Raw genomic sequence first — 21,431 nt, forward strand, 5'->3', positions numbered from 1 at the left:
TGTATTCATGTTGAAGCAGCTGTTTCCATGCTCTGTCTCTACATCCATCTACAGAAAAGAAGGCATGCCACTGACCAAAGCTCAGTGACCACAGGAGCCACATTCTGTCCTGTAAGGGCTTTACTTGCTCTTTGCTGTGGGATGTCTGCAGAGGAAGGGGTGGTGATTTGCTGGTGAGAAATGGGAAGGAAGTATCCATGCAGGGAAGATGGTGAGAAACTGAGATTGGGTGAAGGATGAGAGAAACTTTATTTGATAAAGTGGCTCCTTTGACCCAGGAGAGCAGTATGTAGGAAGATCTATGTATGGGGAGCCGAAATCAAACTCCTGGGAGGGATGTGACAATGCAAGGTGTTGGACTGTGCCATGTTCTGTCCTTTGCCTCTATCCCACTGCTGGAGGCTTTGCTCTCTTGGAAAACCAACCCGGAACGCCAGCAGGGGCATAGTGAGCCTATGCAAAGCAAAAGGAGAAACAAGCAAAATCATCCAGGTTTTAATGTTTCCTCAGCCAGAAGTTTGGATTTTTCTGCTGCCTTAATAAAAAAGAGAAAAAAAAAAAAAACAAATTTGGGGTCACTGACAGCTGGTGTCAGGCTCCAGAACCACCCCCCCCAGGAGGGTCATGGGGGTTTCTCCCCATGCTATGATGTCTCCCTTCAGGTGCCCTGGTTTGCACAGTGCATGTGCCCGAATATCTGCAGGACTGAGAACTTGGCTCCACAGGTTCACGTGAGTCATCCACCCTGCAAAGCCATTGGAGAATGTCCCAAGAAGAGTGTCTCTGTCTTTCCCAAGGACAAGTGTCCCTCCAGCCTGGCTCACATACCCCTTCTGGATACTCTTTGCTTTACCAGCTGCTCCATTGAGCCATAAATTTGCCATTCCAGACCAGGAATCCCATGTCATGCAGTAGTGCAGCCAATCTTGTGCCTTGTGGTACAGGGGGAAGCTGATGAAATGGCCTCCTATCCACAGTCCCACATCTGTGCCCACGGTCAGCACTAGCTCATTATCCCTCTCTTGTGTGGAGTAGGAAAGAACAGTCTGGCTGCCAGCATGCTGGGCTTTGATCCAGAAGCATAAGGTGAAGGCCTGAAGAGACATATCATGGAGGGGATGAATGTTCACAAAACTCTCAATGTTTTCCACAGGGAAGTAGAAAGATGGAAAAGTGCTGGATTTAATACCTGAAACAACCAAAAAGCCAGCTGTTACATCTCCAGAATACACCCACAGGACCTGTCACTCTTAGCTGCCTTGAGCCACAGTTACTGGTGTGTGTCATACCAACATGGAATGGCCTTGAAATGATGATAAGCTTAACTACTTCACTTAACTATTTGGGAAAATAACTTTTTTTTCCCTCCTTCTTCCTTTTTTCTCATCTTTGGGTAAAATAGAGCTGATTATTATTTACCCCAGGGGAACTGTCAGCTTAAAATCCTTAGTGTTTGTAAAAATGTGCTTACATGTTGCAGGAGAAAGCTGCAGTTGCTGTCACAGTAGCTAGATGAGGGCCTAGAAATGGGAAAAAAATCCTACCTGCACATACCAGAACCAAACCTGTAAATGATGTAGCCCATCACAGACAGGAGGGTGGGTTCTTCACTCTTGCAAGGTAAGCTGGGCTCAAGAACAGGTGTGTGTTCCTTACCTATGTGGCTCCCTCCATTCAGCAACTCCCTCTTCATCTCTTGGAGCTGCATCTGGATTTGTTCCAGCCTGAGGTTGAATTCTTCTGGATGGCATTGTTCTAGAGGAATCAGACAGCTGAATTTACAGGAGGCCAGTACCTGCACATGGTAGATTTTTTCTGCTTTCTAGTTTGCAGGAGGTTTGGGGAAACTCTTTGTATTAAAACGCAATGTCTCACCTCTATGTGGTGCCTGGTTAACCAGCCATGCCAGGGCTGTTTCTGCACCCACCTGGGTGCAGACACATCTGAACCTAGTATGCCATTTAGCATCGCTTATCTTGGGAGATGTGTGACACCTTTGTGGTCAAAACAAAGGCCTGGCACACAACCTTAGCCACCACTGCAGCATTAGAAACAAGATGTGTTAGCAGGGGGCAAAGAGGCACTGGACCATTTTCTCCTGCTGTGCAGGGATGCTGCTACTCCTGGGAAAGATGAGCTCCACCATGCTTAGCTTAAGTGATTTGCAACTTAACTCCCTCCACACTGGCTCCTTGCTCCTCCCTGGGTAACGCTCGAGGCCTGCCCCTTGGCTCCCTTTACCTTGGGTGGGTTTGGATCTGAAGGAGGCCTCCACCACTCGCCCATGGAGGGGCTGAGCATGCCGGTAGTCGTTGCGCAGTGTCCTGTTCTGCCAGTCCAACAAGGTGTTCTCCAGGAGGCTGATCTGTGAGCAACACAGGCTTATTATGGAGGGCAATGGTTTTACCAAGAAGGGCAGTGCAGATCTTGCAGCTCAGGAGTAAACCTAGCCAATAGTTACAGAGTAGCCCACAAGGGTCTCTTGCTGTGTATGAGCATGGGAAAGGAACAGAACATGAGGGCTCTTATCGGTTAATTCATAATAAAGGTATTTGCCTGAAGGAAGTTTTTAACACCTGATGCTATGCATGAATGAAGATTTTGCTGCTATTCTGCAGCATACCGTGTTCTCACAAGTGCCTATTACCCTTTCTCCTGCCAAAAAGAATGTTTCTTTTTTCAAATGAGAGCACACTGTAATCTCCATTTTATCTTGTTCTTCTAGAAGAAAATGTTTCTAATGTTTCCCTTTCATTAAGGGGGATGAACCACTCTGCAACTCACTGGTAAGATAACATGACTTGTGTTACTTTTTCCCTGCTAAAGCCTTTGTCCTGACAAGGGTACCCTGCCATGTGATGGTATTCAACTGCTGGGAGAAGCGGGGTTACTGCCCAGTGCCCCTGTGCACTCAACAAGTTCCTCTGTAAGGCCTCCACTGGAGCCTGGATGACCCCTCTCCTATCACAGAGCCAAAACTCACAACAGGCTGCTCCTGAAATGACCCAATCAAGCTGTACTGTGTAAGTGTAGACAAGAGAAAACCTGAAATGCTCTTTAAAAATGTGCCAATTATTCAGTAATTATTTTAATGTTATGAATGGCTCTTTTATGGTTTTGGGGGAGGGCTGGACTTTCCTGCAGTAGTTTTAACCTTGGTGATCCTGACTTTTTTTCTCTTTTGGTAGTGCTTCAGTATGGTTGAGCTTAACTGAGCAGAGAGCTTTGTTACTGCTCACCAGACTTCAGGTAAACTGCTGCTATACAGAAACTGGCTCTTGCTCTGATGTCACATCACAGTGTCATTCCAGACACCTGCAATTGCAGTTACTTAGGAGTCTATCCTCAAAAGCCCTGTAGGAGAAGTGCCTCATTAGCCTCTCTGTCAGGCTGTTCCCCACATCACTGGAGAACAGAAAAGCAAGCTTGTATGAAATGGTGAAGTGTGGAGGAAAGAGAAGCTGCTCTGTCTGGTGAAGCTGTCACCTACCTGTGTGTGTGACAGGAGAATTGGAGAATGAAAGATGGTCCAGATCACACTCTCAGTGCACGGTGGGGTTGTCAGCGAACCCTGGTACCTGTAGAAGTACGAGAGGTTTTCTGGCAGCATGGCTTGGACATCCAGAGAAAGGAGCTTTGTTGATTGACCTCAAAAGGAAACAGAGAGGGAATATTAACTAACAGGGAACAAAGAGAAAGGTGAAAGCAGTGTTAGAGCTGGGCTGGCAAATCACTCTGCCCAGAGCACCGGTGTATTAGACTGTTGGCAGAAGGGGATGAAGGAGGGAAATAAATGGTCCTTTCAATAGATCTGTTTGTCATCCAAAACTACGTGGGGTCCTGGATGTGGTGGAGAACTGCACCTCAGTGCTCTACCAGTACCTGTTAGTCCTCCCAGAAAACAGCGTGTATGAGTGTAGCAGAGCATCTGCTATCTGGGCTTACAGATTGAAGGATCATAGGAAGTTGTTATTTGATGATGCTGCAGTGTGATGCGTAGACCTACCAGGAAGATGTTTATTGCTGCCTTAAGCATCTTCCACACCAACTTGCTGTGTGGGCTGACATTTGAGCTGCATGGGCAGGGACAGGGTGAAGATGTGCTTGGCTATGTAACAGCAAGCAAAGCAGCAGCAACATTTTCTCAGACACAGTACAAATGTACAGGCTTTGAGAATATCAAGGATGGAGAAAAGTCTTACCTGCAAACCTGATTTTTGCCAGTTTGGAAATGAACTCACTGTAGTAGGTATTCTCAAAGTGTCCATCCTAAACACAGCATAGCAACTTGAACAGGTTAGTGACATGCCTGTGCTTCCATACTGTTAATCAGTTTGGGGAACTAATTGAGGAATTGGAAGACAAAGAGAACAAATACTATCTCAGATATTTTGGTATGATATGAGGTATGTACGTGTAGATCTTGGGAAGAATGGTGAACGGTAAGGAGACCTTTTCACCCCTTCTAAACAAAACAAAGTGCTCCCATTTGCAAATGAGAGCAAGGCCTTGAAGTGCAGCAGGGAAAACCCTGCTGTCACACCTGATGTGTACTTCTTATGGGACAGATTTTTCTGGGGCTCCCAGGTTGTATTGGCTGGTATTGTGGCATAAGGGGAGGACAGTTCTCCTAAAGCACAGCTTACTTAAGCTGGTGGCAGATATCATCTCTTAGGATAGACGTGCATACCTAGTACAGGCTGTTTGTGTCTGGGCTGTGATTACAGTATGAACAGTGGTCACAGACTGGCCTTGTTCAGCAGCCTGGGCATCAAACCTACCGCATACAGGAAGGCAAGCACAGCCAGTCCATTTGGTTTGTCTTTGGCTTCTTCAAAGCTCGAGTACTCAGCTGAGTTGTAATGGACAATGTGCAGCTGTCAGAAGAGAGACAGGGTCAGCAAGAAGTGATAAACAGTTTCCTCTGTGCTTCAAAGGACCTAGAGCAGACTGAAGGGGGAGTCACCATCCCAATTCCTGCTGCTTGTGCCTTACAGCACAGCCAAGCAGACCTTTCTGTAGGGTTTTTTTAATAGGTTTGTGATGAAATGTGGAGGAACAATTCCAGACTTGAAGGATATTAGTGCTATGGGGTTTTTTTTAGTCTTTTATAGCAGCACCATCAGGCTAAGCTGTTGCATTGCACCAACACCTGCACTGGTGGGAGCCCTGTTTCTCCCACTTGCCTCTGCATTGCTTGCGCAGGGTTTGTGGGCTGCAGCTTCCAATTTCCCAGCTGGCAGACCCACAATGCACCCTCCCTCCAGCTCGCTCCATTCATATGTACCTCTGCAAAATATCTCATCCCATCTATGGTGTGCTCAGAGCCGCTGCTCTCCAGGTCCAGGCCACCCCAGTGCAGATGCATCTGTACAGCAGTGTAGAGGCCAGGGAGTCCTCTAGAGATGTGCATGGTGGGTGGCAAATCAATCTGAACTGAAAAAAAAACAGGATTGGAGACAGCAATGGGTGCAGCCATGCCCATTCTTGTAGTTATGCTTAGAGTGCCCAGTTCTTTCTGCCAATAACTCTTGAAATAAGCAGGAATAGGCATATTCAGGGAACTAACTCCAGTATACAAGGAAAACCACTGAAGCATAAAGCTAAATGTGCATAAAATCTCTCCTGACCTCAGGCTTGTGCACCACAAAGACTAAACCAGGCACAAAAATGACTGGGCCCTAGCTGTGTTCGCTATCTTTCCTATCTAAGCAGCTCTGGGTTTTTAATTAGACACTAAAAGTGCTTTAACGCTCATTTCTCACATAGTACACCACATCTTGCAGGGTTCTGCACAGATTTAACTGCTTTATTTCCAAGGAAGAAAAGGGGAATGGAAATCAGCAAAGTGACTGGGCCTCCTCCAACCTGTCATTATCATTTCCAGTGTTCTGGAATCTGCATCTTCTATGAACAGGCATCCTGGGCCAGAGCCCTCTAAGTTTGTAAAGGCTGTGTTAATGCTTGAAGGATTTGTAGAGACAAATCTCTTTGCTTCTCCTTGCCAAGGAGTATTCACAAAAAGACTATGAACCCTTTGTCTTCCTGCTAATATACTGCTACAAATCATATATTATGTTAATAGAAATGCCAAACCTAGGAGGGAAAGTGGGAATTGCTTTATCCCAATAAAAGCCCACAGCATGTTATGAAAAATAGCAACTATCCTTGCAAAATGTGGCACATTGTATGACTCATTAATCACAGATTCTGTTAGTGAGAAGCTTCTTTCGTTTGTAAACTGTTTCCAGACAAGATGAAAACATCTTTCCTTGTAATACCCTGAAGAGCCTCGAGTGTGTGAGGGGGAAATCTACCTTTTTACACAAGATCCCTGCTGACTGCCTTCCAGAGTTAGGCTTATTTGCCTCAAGTACCTCACTATGGTTTGTGCTTACTATAAAACATGGCCAGGGAATTGTGCTCTGAGTTTATGAAAAGCTCAAGTCTTCTGTAAGATATTTAAAGCAAATATTTGCTGACAGCATGAAGGCAGGTAACAGCCCACTTGTCTAGGTGTTATCAGCTGGGGTTCAGCCCGGTAATTATACAACTAGAGAGAAAGTGTAGCTGGTTTCTTAAGTGAAACAGTTGATCTTCAGCTTCTCAGAGCCTGTAAGGAGAATCTTGCTGATAAATCCATCTCCTGTCCTTTCAGGTCTGCTAAATGGTTTCTGCTGTGGCCCAGTGGAATATTTTCCCTGAGAGATATTGCTAACATGTCCCATCCCATTGATGCCAGTAAGAAAACCCTGCCTGACTTCACAGGAGCTGTGAATAAGGACAATCATTTGCCTTTGTGCTTTACTAAAATGCCCTGCATGGGAAAACCACTGTTTTGATGTTAACAAAAGAATAGGAAAATACACATGTTCAATCAAGTCTGAAAGCTACATCTGCAGGAATTCATTTGTAGGCAGCCAGGGTAGCAAGGCTGACATGAGAGCTGTAACTGAATGTTGAGCTTGTGAGGGTGACAAACAGGAGTTATGGTTTTAAGAAACACAATCACCACAGTCTTTCTCTGAAGGCATTATGTGTCTCATCACTTCATCTCCCTGCTCTCACACTGTATTTCTCTCTGTCTCTGTTACAGAGAGGAAGCAAGGATTGTCACGCAGGATTAAGGAGCTACCAGCTTTGTGTTCCAAACACCTTCCCAGAAACATTCATTCCCTCCCCACTGCAGCTATTAGAAAATTCTCTCATTGCTCATCTGTAGTCCAAAAGCATTATCCCAACAGTACCAGCTGATGGCAATGAATTACAGACTGCAGCAGGGGAATCCAGGACCTCTTAATTTATAAACCGTGCCCCAAGACTGTGGGGCCAAAAGGCAAGGCTTTTAACCCATGCATGCTTTGCTTCCTGAGACCTGAAATAGCAATCCTCTGACCAGAAGGGAGGGTTTCTCCTCTGTGTTGTACTTTGTGTGACCTGCATCTAACCAAACCTCAGACACAAATCTGCTACTGAACTGTGGTTCTCCATTCCTATCATTTCTTATTATTGCAAAAGGTGCATTTTCTAAATGCAGAGAGGAGTTGGTATGCCCCAAATACCACTCACTGCTGTAGTCCTGAAGTCTTGTACTACACTGAATGAAAGGGTCAATCTATAATGCTCTGTCTGCCTTTTATCCCTTTTTTGATGTCTAACAGAAAATATCTTGCAGAAACGTAAGTGGCTTTTTATTTCTCTGATTTATACATATGTTTCTGGAGAGCTTTGCTGTATGATTGGGGAAAACAGCAGAAGTACGGGAGCAGAACAAAGTGAGATGAAAAGCAAAGTAAGGTGAGTTCAAAGAAAAAGGGCATTGTGTGTGAATAGCATTTCAATCAGCTAAAATGAATAATCTGTTCCTGCACTGTAACAAGCCTGACATCCTCCCAGGATATCTGAGCTAGGGAAGAAAATACTGCCTATTGCTATGGCCAAGCTGGCTCCTTCCACCTCATTTTAACCTAATGACACTGGCTGGCCAGAAAAGGTTTGTGACTGTGTTCTAGTTAGGGTAAAGTGCTGAGGTGAACATACAGGAGCTCTTCCCATATCCTGTGTGTGCTAGGACTGCCAGGTGAAACCTCCAGAGGATACACCTCAGCCTACTTTATAGCTTCAAAGCTGAAAGTTATCAGGTTCAGGCATCCCTTCCGTTAGCTGTCCCAGCAGGAAGGTATGTGCTTTCTCCCATCAAATGCACTGCAGGACTCAAACCAGTATGATGCAAACCTGAACTCATCAGGATGCTAGCAAAGAGGTTTGGATAAAAGGGGTGAGTTTTCAGACCTACCATTAGAGACATCTACATTTCAAAAAGGTAAGGCCTTTGCTTGGCTGCTGCTGACCTGATCCCTGTGCTGCTGGCTGCCAGCATCACCCACTATCATGGAAACAGTGCAAGGGGTGCCCCTGGATGCTGCGTGTGCAGTGGTCCATGCATGTACAAAGCGTCAACCCCATTTTGCTCAGGGGGCAAAACGGGGTCGATGGGGGGCAGGCAGCAACTGCTTCTTTGGTGCTTTGCTTCTCTTTCTGACAGAAAGGTGACTGACAGCTCAAACTGCTGCAGGACCAACTAAACTTCTTGCGCTCTGTGCCCTGATATCTGTTTTCTGATTTCTGTTCCTTTGCCAGCAATGACCTTTTGGCCAGCTCCTGTTTTTTAGGCAGGTAATGAGAAGAATCCCCCTGGTCTTACCAGAGTGACCATTGTTGGTCATGGTGAAATCCCCCTTCAAAGGCCCATCGTAGCCACTCAGCTCCAGCTGCAGCAACTGGGGGTTGTACCTCACTTTTTTTCTCTGGATGTCAACTGGAGACTGGCGCTTGCCAGCACAGTCTGCAAAGTGCTTTCCCCAGTGCTCTTCATCCAGCTCTCCTTCTGTGTGGAGGAGAAGCAAACCAGGTTATTAGGACATGGTGAGAACTGTTGTTAGCTCAGGAGTCAGAAGACTCTCCTCGTTTGCCAGCGGGGCATGTCAATCTAATTATTATAACACCAGGAGCTGCTGCAATAAAAGGTTGCTGTGCCTTCCCTAGAGTGAAAATATACATTATTCTGTCTGCAGGACAGCTGTGGTGCAAAATAAGAAGCCTGCATTGCAGTAATAGCTTGCTGATCACTGGGGACTGAACCTCCACCAAAAGAGAAGCAGTATTTATACAGAAATGGGGATTTAAATGGCTCTCAACTGCCAAAGATGTGGAATCAGGTTCTTAACAAATGTGGGAGTGAATAGGACCAGGGCTATAGGTGGAAAGTCTTTGCTTAGGGTCAGGAACCAACAGCAAATTTGCTGGTTTTAACTAAAGAGAGCTAATAGAAGAAGAATATAAAAGCAGAGTTGAAACCATTTCAGGTTTAAATACATTTAATCTTTTGTATGCTTTTGGGGATAGGAGTGGTCTGGAATGGCTTTAATGTCTTGGGAGAGTTTTCATTAACAAAACCACCCCTCTCCTGAGAGCAGAGCTATACCTCTTCCTGGGACCCCCTTTGCACACACAACAAATGATAAGTGATTCACTTAGATAGTGAATCTAATACATTCCACACCAAAATAGGCAGATCCTGGTGTGGAATATGACCAGGGTGTCCCAATGTCAAGATTCAGTTTATTACTCTGAGCTCTTGGTGCCACTTCAGCTCTGAGGTCTAATAGCCCCTAAAGGTCATGCCAAGTGTTAATACCAACTCCTTTTGCTGATCAGTGTCACTAGCTCAGACACAGGCCTTTGACACTGGACTAAGAATTAAAGGCCACAGCTTCACCTGCACATGCTCATCATCTCTGCAAGTACTTAATATTAAAAACCTCCTCTGGTCACCTTACAGAGGAAGCAAACATGTAGGAGACCTGGCATGCTGAATGCTGATGCTGGATGCTATCCTTTTTCTGATGGCTCCAAACTTTTTAGCCCTGATATGAATCTTTCCTGTGGAGGACTGGGTGCTGTTGAAACTGAGCAAATGCTTGAACCCTTCAAGGCTATTTGCCCTTTCTGTAGTGCTATATTTAGGACTTTAAGTAGAAATGTTGATGCCATCTCTGTCATGGCTGTAACTGACAACCGGTAAGGAAACCTTTTCTTCTTCAGCCCAGAACTGAGATGTATTGATTAATGTCAGAGTCATGTCTGTTTGAGACAAACAAAGCTACAGCTGAGGAATAATCCTCATGTGATTGTGCAACTCAGACTTCAAAACCTGCAGAGATGGGTTGGAAGGCAAGGTAATGGCTGTAAAAAGGGAAATAATTCAAAGCTACTTCCTCACCTTCCTAATTTTCATACAGTGACAGCCACACCTGAGGAGTGGTTACTGTTCGTAATCCTTTTTATTTCATTGAAGCACTGTCAGTTTGCAGGAGCTTGTTTCCTGGCATTGATTAAATATGGGGGAGTTAGGACATGCAGAGAGCCCAGCCTAAAGAAAATCCAGACAGAGCTTCCGCAAACAGCTTAGTGTCCTAATTGTACTATCTCATCTATTCAACACTATCCCTTGCTTTATCTCGATTCCCAGCCCACTGTAGATCATAAAAGGACTATCATTTACTTCGATAGGCTCTGCAAACAGCCTCCTGAAATGGAAGAAAAGATAAAATTTCACGAAGAATATAAATACATAAATAAGTACTTGTTAGTGATCTGCACTGCATGGGATATGACAATAAAACAATAAGTAGGCAGTATTTAAAGCTTTTCCTTCCAGGATCATCCAAAGGGCAGCTTTTATTTAAACACATGTGAAGGTTTCCCTCATTGTTTGAACCTCCTTGGTCTGCCAAGTCTGACAATGTGTCCTAGCCACACAAAGGAGTAGAAAGGGGTAACATTGAAGAGAATCAAGACACACAGGCATCAATAAAGTAGATTAAATCAGGTGCTCTGTGAAGATCTTTCACTAATGGAAAGAGAGTTGAGCTGAGCGTTGCTTCTGCAGCACAAAAAGCATGGGAGTGTCTTAAGCAAGCAATTGAGATCCCAAAACAGCCTTATTTTGCATTACCTTTGTATGTCCAGTGCACTAGGTGAGAGCAGCTCGGATGTACCAGGAGCAGATAGAACAAGGCAGCTGTGATCCACATCTCTCTCACTGTATCTGCTGTAAGAACCAAGGGGGAGAGTGAGTTCTTTACAAATCTTCAGGAAGCGCAAATACCAACTTAGTCCGGGTCTGGTCCTTCAGCACCCATCTTGCCCTTTTACCCATCCAAAACAGTACAAGCAAACAATGCCCCAGAGAGATTTTATTTAGACAGTCAGCTTCAAATACTGAGGGCAGTTTATCAACCCTTTGAACCAAGCTGTCTGTGCAAATGGAACAAGCTTCCCCACCAACAGCCAAAGCTGCTGGTCTCAGTGCTGTCTGTACACACTCCTGTCCGCTTTTCCTGTCCCTTTATTCCTGATGAGCAGGTTGAAATGCTTCATTGCAAGTTATCTGTACAACAGTGCTTTGTAAGCAAAGACACCTAATACAGAGCTCCAAACACTGTCCTGACATGGCAAACTGTTTACTTGTTACGCAAAGAAAGGAGCCAAGGCAGAAGGCATTTAAGGGACTGGTTTTCACACTCTTACTAGAAGTCAAAATTGTAGGCACTTAGCTCCTTTGAAATTACACTTCCGAGGCCAGGTTTACAGATGCTCTCACAGCTTAGTATTTCAAAGTATTTTACTTTCAATACCATCTTTGGTCACTGAAAATCTAGTTTTGAATGGGAGAGATTTGCAGCCTTTGGAAAATTTAGAGTGGTGAAAAGGCATTTAGGCTGCTGGGAAGACACAAGCATGACACAAGATACCGAAACCCTGATGGCTTTTTAAAACCAAATAAGCGGTAGGAGGTATCAGAGGTCCAAATGTTCTTCTGGACTTCAGGAGCTGCTCTGCACATCCTCAGGCACTCGATTTCCCTAAAAATGTGTCCTGAGAAAATAATTGCCCAAGATCCAGTGAAGGAGTAATTCAGCAGACCAGGGAACAGGCCATGGATCTTCTGCCTGCCTTTTGTATCCTGTTACTAGGCAAATGTCATTCCCTTTGAATAGCCTTCTCCTCCCTCTAAGAATGACACATGCTGAGCAACAGCCCTTTCTGTCCCGCAGTGCCTCCCAACCCATAAACCCACTTTAAGAACAAAAGGGGAGCAGAAATCTCCCCAGAAATGGCATTTTCACCTGGTGCTGAGACAAACACACGCAGTACAACTTTGCTGTTGATTGTGGGTGACAGGCAGCAATACGAAACATTTGGCAAGAAAGCTGACATCAGTGAAATGGCAGGACTTCTGGTTGCAGTAATCCTGCACTTGCAATGATATTTGCAGTTATTATTTTCAGCAATAGGGTACGGAATAACAGCAATTGAACAATAAGAGCTGCAGGTGAGTTTCAGGTGTGAACTCGGGTTACTAGGATTAGGCTGTGCTGAAGAACAGAAGCAGGTTTTCTATTCAAACTCTGCCTCTTTGCAAGGGAATTATTAACATTAAAAGGCTTTCCTGGTTTGCGCTGTGCATATTTAATCTTTGGAATTATTACTGCGGTAATATTGGTGATTAACCAAATGTGTATTTTTTCCCCTTTCTCTCCTAAAGTCATTTATCCTGACAGTTGCACTGAACTGTGTAAGGACTAAACTAATCAAACATGCCTTGCAATGCTCTTCATAATCCTTGTGTATCCTGTTGGGTAAATAGGCTTTGAAATTAGCTGAGGGGGAAGTTTTGGGGGTTTATGCTGTTCACACTCCAGGATTTCACACAGCAGCACAGGAGGGTGTGAACAAGAGTCAAGAAGAGGAGGTCACTCTTGCATCACAGCATCCCTTCCTGCCTGTGTGTGCCAAGAGCGTTTAAATGGATGTCACTTAGGGACAAGCTGTGCTTTATCGATCAGCCAGCCCAGTCTTCACAAAGGGGTTGAAATAAAGCCCATTTGGGAATGTACTGGCGCCAGGAAACTGGAGATGACAGTGAATTAATTTTTAATGGAGCTTTTGCAACATGCTAGAATTGTGACATTTTAATTGCCATCAGCAGGAGCCCTGGGTGCTCAGCACAGCCAAAACCAACAGCTCTGTTAGCTCAAGTTAGCTTCTTCCAGATTAGTGGTTACTCTGAAGGCACAGCAATCTGGGGACAGGATTTACTAGGGACAATAAGTATGAATTTGCTTTGGAGTTAGGACAGAATAATTTGAATTAAACTCATTAAGTGTATTTGAATATTAAGCTTCTAACTACAAGTTGAATAAGAAGGGAGGAGATCTTCTCCTGTACGAAGTATTGCACATATCTATCATTATTGGTGTTGGAGCTATAGCTTTTTTAGTGTCTATGGTATTACACCTGGCTTGAGGCTTGTCTTTGTTAGTCACCTCTTTTGCTATCTCAATGTAATTGCTAGAGAGAAGTATGGACGTAGTGCCCAGGAACTCCAGATATCACAGCAGGACCATGCCTGAAGTAAACTGGTGTTTTACAGGTGAAGAAGACTGCAGCTCTAACAGGACTCCTCTCTACACCCAAATTTAGCTAGTGAGAAAGCCTCCTGTCAGGTTATCTCAGCTGTGGATATTCTTGCCACAATTTCCTCACAGTCAGGCTGCTTTCACACAGATGCAGTTACACAGACTTCAGCCTCCCCAACCCCGCCTTGACTGCATTAGGAAATAAGTCTTTTGTCCCACATCTTTGGCTTCCATGCACTTCATTTTTATCTCTACAGTTTACCCTGACTCTTTGCCATCTTTTAAACTCTGCTTCTCCCAGGCTCTTCCCTCCATCCTCACTGGCCTAAACCTCAGCTTAAGTCCAACTTTCAGACCCATTCTGAGGATTGGTAGCCACACTAAAACCTTACCATTGCATTGAAATAGCTGGCTCAATACCTCGGTGCTCCTTTGACCCAGAATTTGAAAGGGTTAACTCCTTTCCCTCTGAATCAGCAGGAATTTCATCTGGGGTTGCAGTAATAGCTGCATCACTCCCAAGCCAACAAACATTTGACCAGAAGCAGGCTGTTTGATGTAAGATGGATAGATTGCCTTCAATCAGGTTATCTAAGTATTCATAAGTCAGGCCAAAACCTCTTCAAATAGAGCTCTCTCTGCTGAACTCAGGCTGGAAGTTTCATAAAGGTAAAAAGCAGCTAGTGCTGCTAGCCCCAAACCCATGAGTAAAGATGGCAATAGCTGTGCAGATTGAAACATGAAATCCTTTTATTCAACAATTCCTGTAATGGTTTTACATCTCCCATCCAAAACTGGCCCTTGCTTCTTTGAATTTTGTCTATGCTTTATTTCCCCCCACCCTCATTTTTGGCCCCTGGCTTCCAGCTACATAGATCACAGAAGTCAAAGCACTAGAATTCATTTCTCCAGTTCACACAATCCCTTTAGGTCTCCTTCCTCTTCTGTAGTATTTGGATGTGCTTGGCTAAATTCACCCTCTCCCACCATAAATTCAGACACATTTGTTGATTCCACAGAAGCTTTGTGATAGAAATGGGCTTTGAAGGAGTCAGGGATAGACACTGGAGGTTTACACCAGTGTTCCTAAAAGCAGGATTTGTCCATTTTAAAGCAGAGAGGTTCCCTCTGGATATTCCATTTCACGGACTAACAGATCTCAGCATTAGCTACCTGCAGTTCATTGTCAACCTAAATGTTCTTTTGCTCAGTTTCAGCCAATTACTCTTACTCATAGGTATAGCTCTTGGATCATCTTAAAGCACTTTTCCCTCTCTAATGCTCACATCACTTCTGGGGTGGTTATCACCTCACTGCACCATGAGCAGCCTTTCACTCACCATTTCCCCAAGGTGGCAAAAAGGACAATGTGATGCTATAAAAAGAAGAGAACAGGGTTGAACAATCCCTCTTCATTTTCATTTCCAGGAAATGTAATTACAGTTCTTGTAATGTCTTTATAGGTCTGCTCTACAGACTTCGCTGAAAGCAACTTACATCACTTATGTGACTTATATGAAGTTATGTCCTGGATGTCTACTTGAGACTTTGGAAAATAAACCCAAAATGTGCAAGAAGAATTAGGAAGGGTCCATTTCCCCCCTGTATTTAGTGTGAGGTACACAAGAACATGGCCTCGGTGCTGCTGAGAGCTGGTCTGGGAGAAGATTTTCCATCATACCAGGGCTCTGTGCTGTGGAATAGATGGCGGTGGGAAAAAGAAGGAATAACTCAGTGACAAGACAGCTTGTCAGCCTGTGCAAATACTCGTCCATCTTCTCAGACACGGTGTTAATAGTATTTTATGCATATCTGCACATCCTTCCATAAAAACAGTCATTTTTGATCCTGATCTCCTAGTGTGATAACACACAGAAGAAGCACAGTTGCTGCTCAGTCTCTCTGACACTCGATATTAGCAGTGCCTAAACACAGGAGAAATCCCAAAGCCCCTCAACAAACAAACACTCCTCACATTAAAAATAAGGGTTCTGGAAATGTGGCTGTTGCCCATTGCTGGGTGAGCACTTTTCCTTTCTTAGTTCAGCTGCATTGTGCATTGAGCAGCTGTGACATCCAGTGGCCAAACACAATACATTTGTGCCTGGTAGAGAACTGCTCATACACAGTAACAATAACAGAGCCCTTCCATTGCACTTTTCATCTTCAAAGAGTTGTATAAGCAGTATTTCATTAACCCCTACATAGCTCAGTGGGGCAGATGAATGTAGTGACCCTAAAAGTACATGGGAGAAGGGGTTACCACCTTCCAAGCACGACAGGCAGCTAGCACTTTAGGCAGGCAAAGAACCTGCGCTAGGACCAGAATGCAAGACCATCACCACCACTGTAGGGAGCAGCTGCTGAGAGACAAGGGATAAGAAAGGTGCAACTCATTCAGCATCTGATGAAGATGCCATACCTTAGGAAAGGGTTGTGCTTGTTTTCTCTGAAGCAAGAGAGTTTATGCTAATGGGCTGGGCTAAGCTGTATTAGAGGACATGGCAGGATGAGAGCTGTTTTCAAGAGGTGTTTGTCAGGGTCCTGTTCAAAGGAAAAGGCTTCTGCAGTGTTTTTCTGGAGACATCAGAGGAGTTTTCTGATAGATGTAGAAGGGAGGGAAAGGAGTGCAAACACAGATTTGGATTAAGAAATACAGTGGTGGAATCAAAGAAATGTGACTGTAATAATATCCCAGTGGATAACTGTTGTGACAGGTAAATTGGAAGATACAGAAAATAAGAAAACAAATCAGGGGAAAAGAGGAGTTGGGTCTTGCCCATGCAGCAGAGCATCCCAGTTCCATGCTAAAAACCCTATTGCATAAAGAAAGAAAGAAAGAAATGGACCAATAGATGGGTTTTCACAGGCCTGTGTTAAAGGGGAGGATTAGTGGATATAAAGACTCTGAGAGAGGTTTAATGGTTGCTTTTAGACTTAGGAATTCCAGACTTTTCTTAAACCTTTGTCTGTGCTTGAGGTATGTGGTGAGGGAGCTGAGTGGGTTTGCTGGGCTGCTCACATCCTATGAGTGTCAGCTTTAATGGTGCAATTACTCCATATCCCCTGGAGTGCAAGATCCAGGAAGACAAGTAAAAGTTCTGTGTTTGCTACCTTAAGGTTCTTTTCTAGCCCATGCAGAGAAACATCCTTGATACCGATGCTGTGCTTTATATGGATATCTTTGAGGTCACTCCAGACATGACTGTTTCTTTTATCCCTGTTTCCTTTTGATTATAAAAGCAGACTTGCATGACTCAGAGATCCAAACTATGGACAGATGTATTCAGTTTCAGAGCTCAAGAAATCAGTCCATGCTTTTCCCAGGTTATCTGTACCTCAGTGGTTGCTTGCTCACACCTGCAGTGGATGTTTCCTGCAGGCAGTGTCCATGCAAGGACATTCAGCATAAGCAGAAGCTCCCACAGTCCCTCCTCTCTCGCCTATCACCACTCTCTGCCTGTGCAAGGAGAGGGAAGATGATAGGAGCTAAAAGCGATTCCCATGAGAAAAGAGGTCAATTTTTAAGGCAGGAAGACAACATAAAGGGAATTTAAATCCTACTGTCTGTGCTGTACCTGTTCTGTGGCAAGAGAATCCTGCTTGATAAGTCTTGTGCTTTACATTAAGTGTTACACATTCATTAAGAAAACTAATGAGTTGTTACTGGTTTATTTGTACTGGGTTTGGGCTTTTTTCCCCCAGGTTTCCACTCTAAAACCCCCTAAATATCAAATATAATTCCTTAATGGCTAATCAATTCCTAGCTTGCTTTCCCTTTTTTTGTAGAATGTATTTCAAAGTGGGAGGGAAAGACCTGATCAGCAAGGAGTCTCAAACCCCCTGTAAGAGGCAAGGTAAGATTGCCCACTGGCCTCTATAAAGGGGATTACCTAATAGTTTCATCATGGTTTGAATGAGCACCTATGGCCTTTGGATGCACAGTCCTGACAATTAATATCCAGCTGGTTTAAAAGCTTTTGTTCTCACCTCAAATCACCATAACAGATCATTAGCTGCTGAGAAATATACCCCATGGTATTAGCACCCTGATTTGTGCATTCATTCACTTCCAGATATCCTTCACCATCACCTAGAAATGCGTGTAGTAGCTTTATAAGTAGTTTAGCATTTACAGAAGTTACAAAGTAGTGTACTTTTCCTATTCCAGTCATCTTATCTGTATCTTCTGTTGCTGCCATAGTTGTTCCATCTTAAATAAAATCAAAGTATTCTGCTTAGCACATAGCTGTCTAACACAGCTCTTGTGTACGCCTGTAGACTGATTAATCGATGCTATATATCTGTAGTTGCACACAAACCTGTGTCCACAGTATCACTGTCAAAAATGGCCAGTTAGTTTAATGTCACTTGCATCTTCAGCATCTATTAAACCCCCTTTAGGACTGAATAAACCCAGAGAACCTATTTCATAGAAACTCAGACATAAAATCCTCTGGCCAAGGTCTATAAGCTCCCTGCCCTGTTCCTGCTGGCTTGGAAAACTGGGGGACAGTATTTTCCATAGAAAATTCAAATCCCAACCCAACTGAAGCCAGCTGCAGGTGCAGAAAGTCAGAAATCAGACTGTCAGGTGAGGTATCAAGATGGGGTCCCTGCAGCCACGCAGGGTTGGTCACTCCAGCAGCAGATCCTTGTTGACAACTCTTCATTTAAGTTTTGTGCTGTAACTGTGAGGTTTCTATTTGAGGACCTGAACAAATCTAATTCAGTCTAGGTTATTCCCTTTCCCCAGTCACTGCACTGAAGTTACTTTCAATATATTGAAATATAAATAGATTGGCTATTAAATGCAGGAACTGGTGGCTTTTAAAGGCATTTTCAGGATGCTAACCAGTTCATCTCTGAAATCCTGGGAGAAGACAGGAGAATTAAAAGAAGTGGTGGAAGTTACAAGCATTAAGACATCAGGTCTGTCTTCTCAAGTAATTTAATAACTCATGTGCCTAAAACTTGTGCTGTTTAATCCCAGAGTTAAGCTGTAAGACAAAGGCATGACAGAACAGGGGGATGAGAAGCAAGAGAGAAGGTTGTAAAGTCAGAGGAGATTTTGACTGCCTGGAAGATAACATCTCAAAACAGTCATTCAATAATTTCAGTAGATGCCAGAAACAGCATTAGTCAGGCTCTGCCATTACCTTTCCAATGAATGCTCCTTTAAAATACTGGGATCTGCAGAGTGAATGAAGAGAAGAAACTTGAGCGACAGAGCTGTGACTCCTGCTTTCCTCCGGAGATCTCACCTCGAGTGCAGTGGCACAGTCAGGAAGCCTCACTCACTTTGATGCAGCACTGCTTTGCAAAAAGACACTTACCAAACCATGAACAGGTTGGCACTTGCAGAGCTGTGGGATAGAGGAGATGAGGGTGGTGCATACAATGGAGACCCAGACATATGTTCCTCAGGTGTTCTGGGAGGCACTGGGGGGGGGGAGGGGGGGGATGAAAGAAGTCCCAGAGTATTCAGGAAGTGCTTTCAAGCTGCTAAGAAAGCTCACACACTGCATAATGGTTCTTTAGCATACTAATGCACCAGCAAACAAGTTCTGATCTGTGGTAGTTCTGCTCCCTGCTTTGGCATCCTGAGGCATTTGCATCAATGATTTCACGCTCTGCAAAGCTTCCAACTCTCCTGCCCAACCACTTTAAACAGGGAAGAAAAAGGCTGGCCTCCTCAGCTTCTGTGCTCATGTTGCAAGCAATTAAAAACCTTACATATATTGCACTTAGAGTCTTCCTACGGTCTGTAAAGCACAAGGAATGACTAGGCCTTGCAATGCAGGGGGATGTGGATCATGAGAATTGTTTTCCCTTACTGGGTTGTGGATGCCTGTAAGCTTGAGCTGTGTTGGAGTTTCTTCTCCATCTGCTCCATCAGCATGTTACACCAATGTCTTAATGTACTTGTGTGGGCTGTCAAACTGGATTACTAGTTCCAGTGGCTTTATGTTTCTTTAAACTCTCTGTTCCCAGTGTCCATCCCATTAGGTGTACATCCCCTTCCCAAACCATGAAAGAAATATTTTAAGAGAATGCACTGAGTACTTGATGAGCTGGTAACAAGCCTGAATTCCCACAGAAGCTCCTGCTGGCTCCACATCTCATAGCCTTAGGGATGCTCAATTTTGAAGAAAAAGCAAAACCAGGCAGGATACATGACTGAGCAGTGGCATTTTCATTTCATATTAACATGTATTTTACGGCACAATTTAAAATCTGCTGATCCAGGAAATATTATGCCAACACCTGAACAGTGCCAGGCTTCTGCTCATGGATGCCTGATCAATGCTGCCTCTAGCTACTGTAGTGCCAGTGTCTCCAGCTGTGCCTTCTCTTGCGGACACACGACTCAGTGGAGCGGACAGAGTTCTTGGCACAGCATCTGTGGCCAGAACTCCATGTGAGTCCTGCCTGCCAGGAATGGGACCATGAGGCTTGCGGGAGGATGCAGGTTCTCAGCATACAGCTTTTTGCTCACACTCTAGCAGAAGAAACTTGCTTGCTTTGTGCTGGCTTTGTGGTCACAAGGAAAGAAGAGCCTCAGCAAGGGACCAGTGGAAGAGCTTAGGCTGGTCTTCTATAGCCAGTCCTTTCTCACAGCTTTGGTTTGGTTGAACAGAAACATAGAGCTGCAAGAAGCCCAGTGCTCAGCTGCCCAGGCCAGAGGGTTCGCTTTACACTCCACTTCTGCCTGCCAGCAAGTTTTGACCTTTCAGAACATCTTCTGTTCCCAAAGAGCACCCTGCCATACTTAACCATCAGCCTTTTGCTCAACTACTACAGTGTTGAATTTCCCTCAGCTTTAGACTTTCTTGTGCTCCCCCTTCCCTAGCTCATTATAAGACTCAAACACCTCTATGTGATTTTTTCATGCACAGCAATCCAGGGACTTTAATGAAGGCAAAACCGGTGGAGCATCCCTAATCCGGTAGCTGTCCAGCATAAAAATCTAGTTGTAAGATTTCTACCATCCGATTTCTCAGAAGCACGTTTTGGCAGGGAATGTTCCCTTCTCATTCATTTGCATCAGTAAGAGCAAGGCTCCAGGATAAGTCAGGAACTACTGCCAAAGACATAGCTATAGAGGGTGTAGCATGCAGTTTTGGGGAGGTTGGCACTGCAAGGAATCACCTCCCTATAAGGTGACAGTTTAATTACTGGGGCTTTTTGTGACCAGTATTTTTTCTCTCAGCTGTGTGCAGCCCAGCAGCATTTCAACCTGATTCATGGCCCTGCAGCCCACATGGATCTGCACACTCAGCAAGGCAGAATGGGCACCAAAAATTGCCGTGGGCATGTGGGCCATACCTCACTGTCACAAAGCAGCTTGGATTTCACATGGTGTCTCCTTGCTGGGAGCCACGCAGGGGGGCCTGATGGAGTGCTGTGTCCACATGATGTGCTTAAGAGAACAAAATCAGTTCAACTGATTTCCTTTGCTTTTTATTAAGGCTTAAAGCTTGCCCTGGGGGGATGTTCTCAGGAAGGGAAGAAAAATGTGCCCATAAGAAACCATCAGTCATAAGTTGGAAGGGTGAGGCCGTTAGTAAGCAAGCACAAGTATTACTGACTTAGCAAGGAACAACATGGATTTGCACAGTGCAGTGGAAAAGGGGGCACTGTCAGACCCCTGGAGCCCCTAGACCCCAACTCCAGGCTTGGGGAACTTCATTGGTTTGATGTTATGTACTTTAAATACTACAGAGCCAGGCCACCATCAGTGTCAGTGAAATGGGAGGAAGCAAACCCAGGGGAACTGGGAGTCCCCATGGGTTTACATGCATGGGTCTGGGTGCTGCAGTGTCCCAGCAAGGCAAAGCACTGGTTCTTGGTCATGGCTTCTGTGCTGGGTTCAGCAGTAGCAGTCATTTTTCTCCTTCTTAGTAGCTGCTGCAGTGCTGTGTTAACGACTTCAGTCTGTGAACA

The 21,431-nt window shown here is 44.6% G+C and overlaps 1 protein-coding gene across 2 annotated transcripts; it reads right to left on the bottom strand.

Moving 5' to 3' along the window:
- Positions 1-230: 230 nt before the first annotated feature.
- On the bottom strand, positions 231-18,913 carry CA6 (carbonic anhydrase 6). 2 transcript variants are annotated; one of them, XM_031043899.2, is made up of 10 exons: positions 18,644-18,913; positions 11,018-11,110; positions 8,705-8,887; positions 5,288-5,436; positions 4,782-4,877; positions 4,203-4,269; positions 3,491-3,648; positions 2,242-2,365; positions 1,657-1,755; positions 231-1,189 (listed from the first exon to the last, which is right to left on the bottom strand). In XM_031043899.2, the coding sequence occupies exons 2-10, from the start codon at positions 11,094-11,096 to the stop codon at positions 576-578; spliced, it is 1,569 nt and encodes a 522-aa protein (XP_030899759.1). In that variant the 5' UTR covers positions 11,097-11,110; positions 18,644-18,913; the 3' UTR covers positions 231-575. The 2 variants fall into 2 exon arrangements, with proteins under 2 accessions (XP_030899759.1, XP_030899758.1); XM_031043898.2 differs by having other exon boundaries at positions 11,018-11,113; positions 18,644-18,912.
- Positions 18,914-21,431: the final 2,518 nt, after the last annotated feature.

The sequence above is a fragment of the Melopsittacus undulatus genome, chromosome 12, assembly GCF_012275295.1.
Source record: "Melopsittacus undulatus isolate bMelUnd1 chromosome 12, bMelUnd1.mat.Z, whole genome shotgun sequence".
In the NCBI taxonomy this organism is placed as follows: Eukaryota; Metazoa; Chordata; class Aves; order Psittaciformes; family Psittaculidae; genus Melopsittacus; species Melopsittacus undulatus.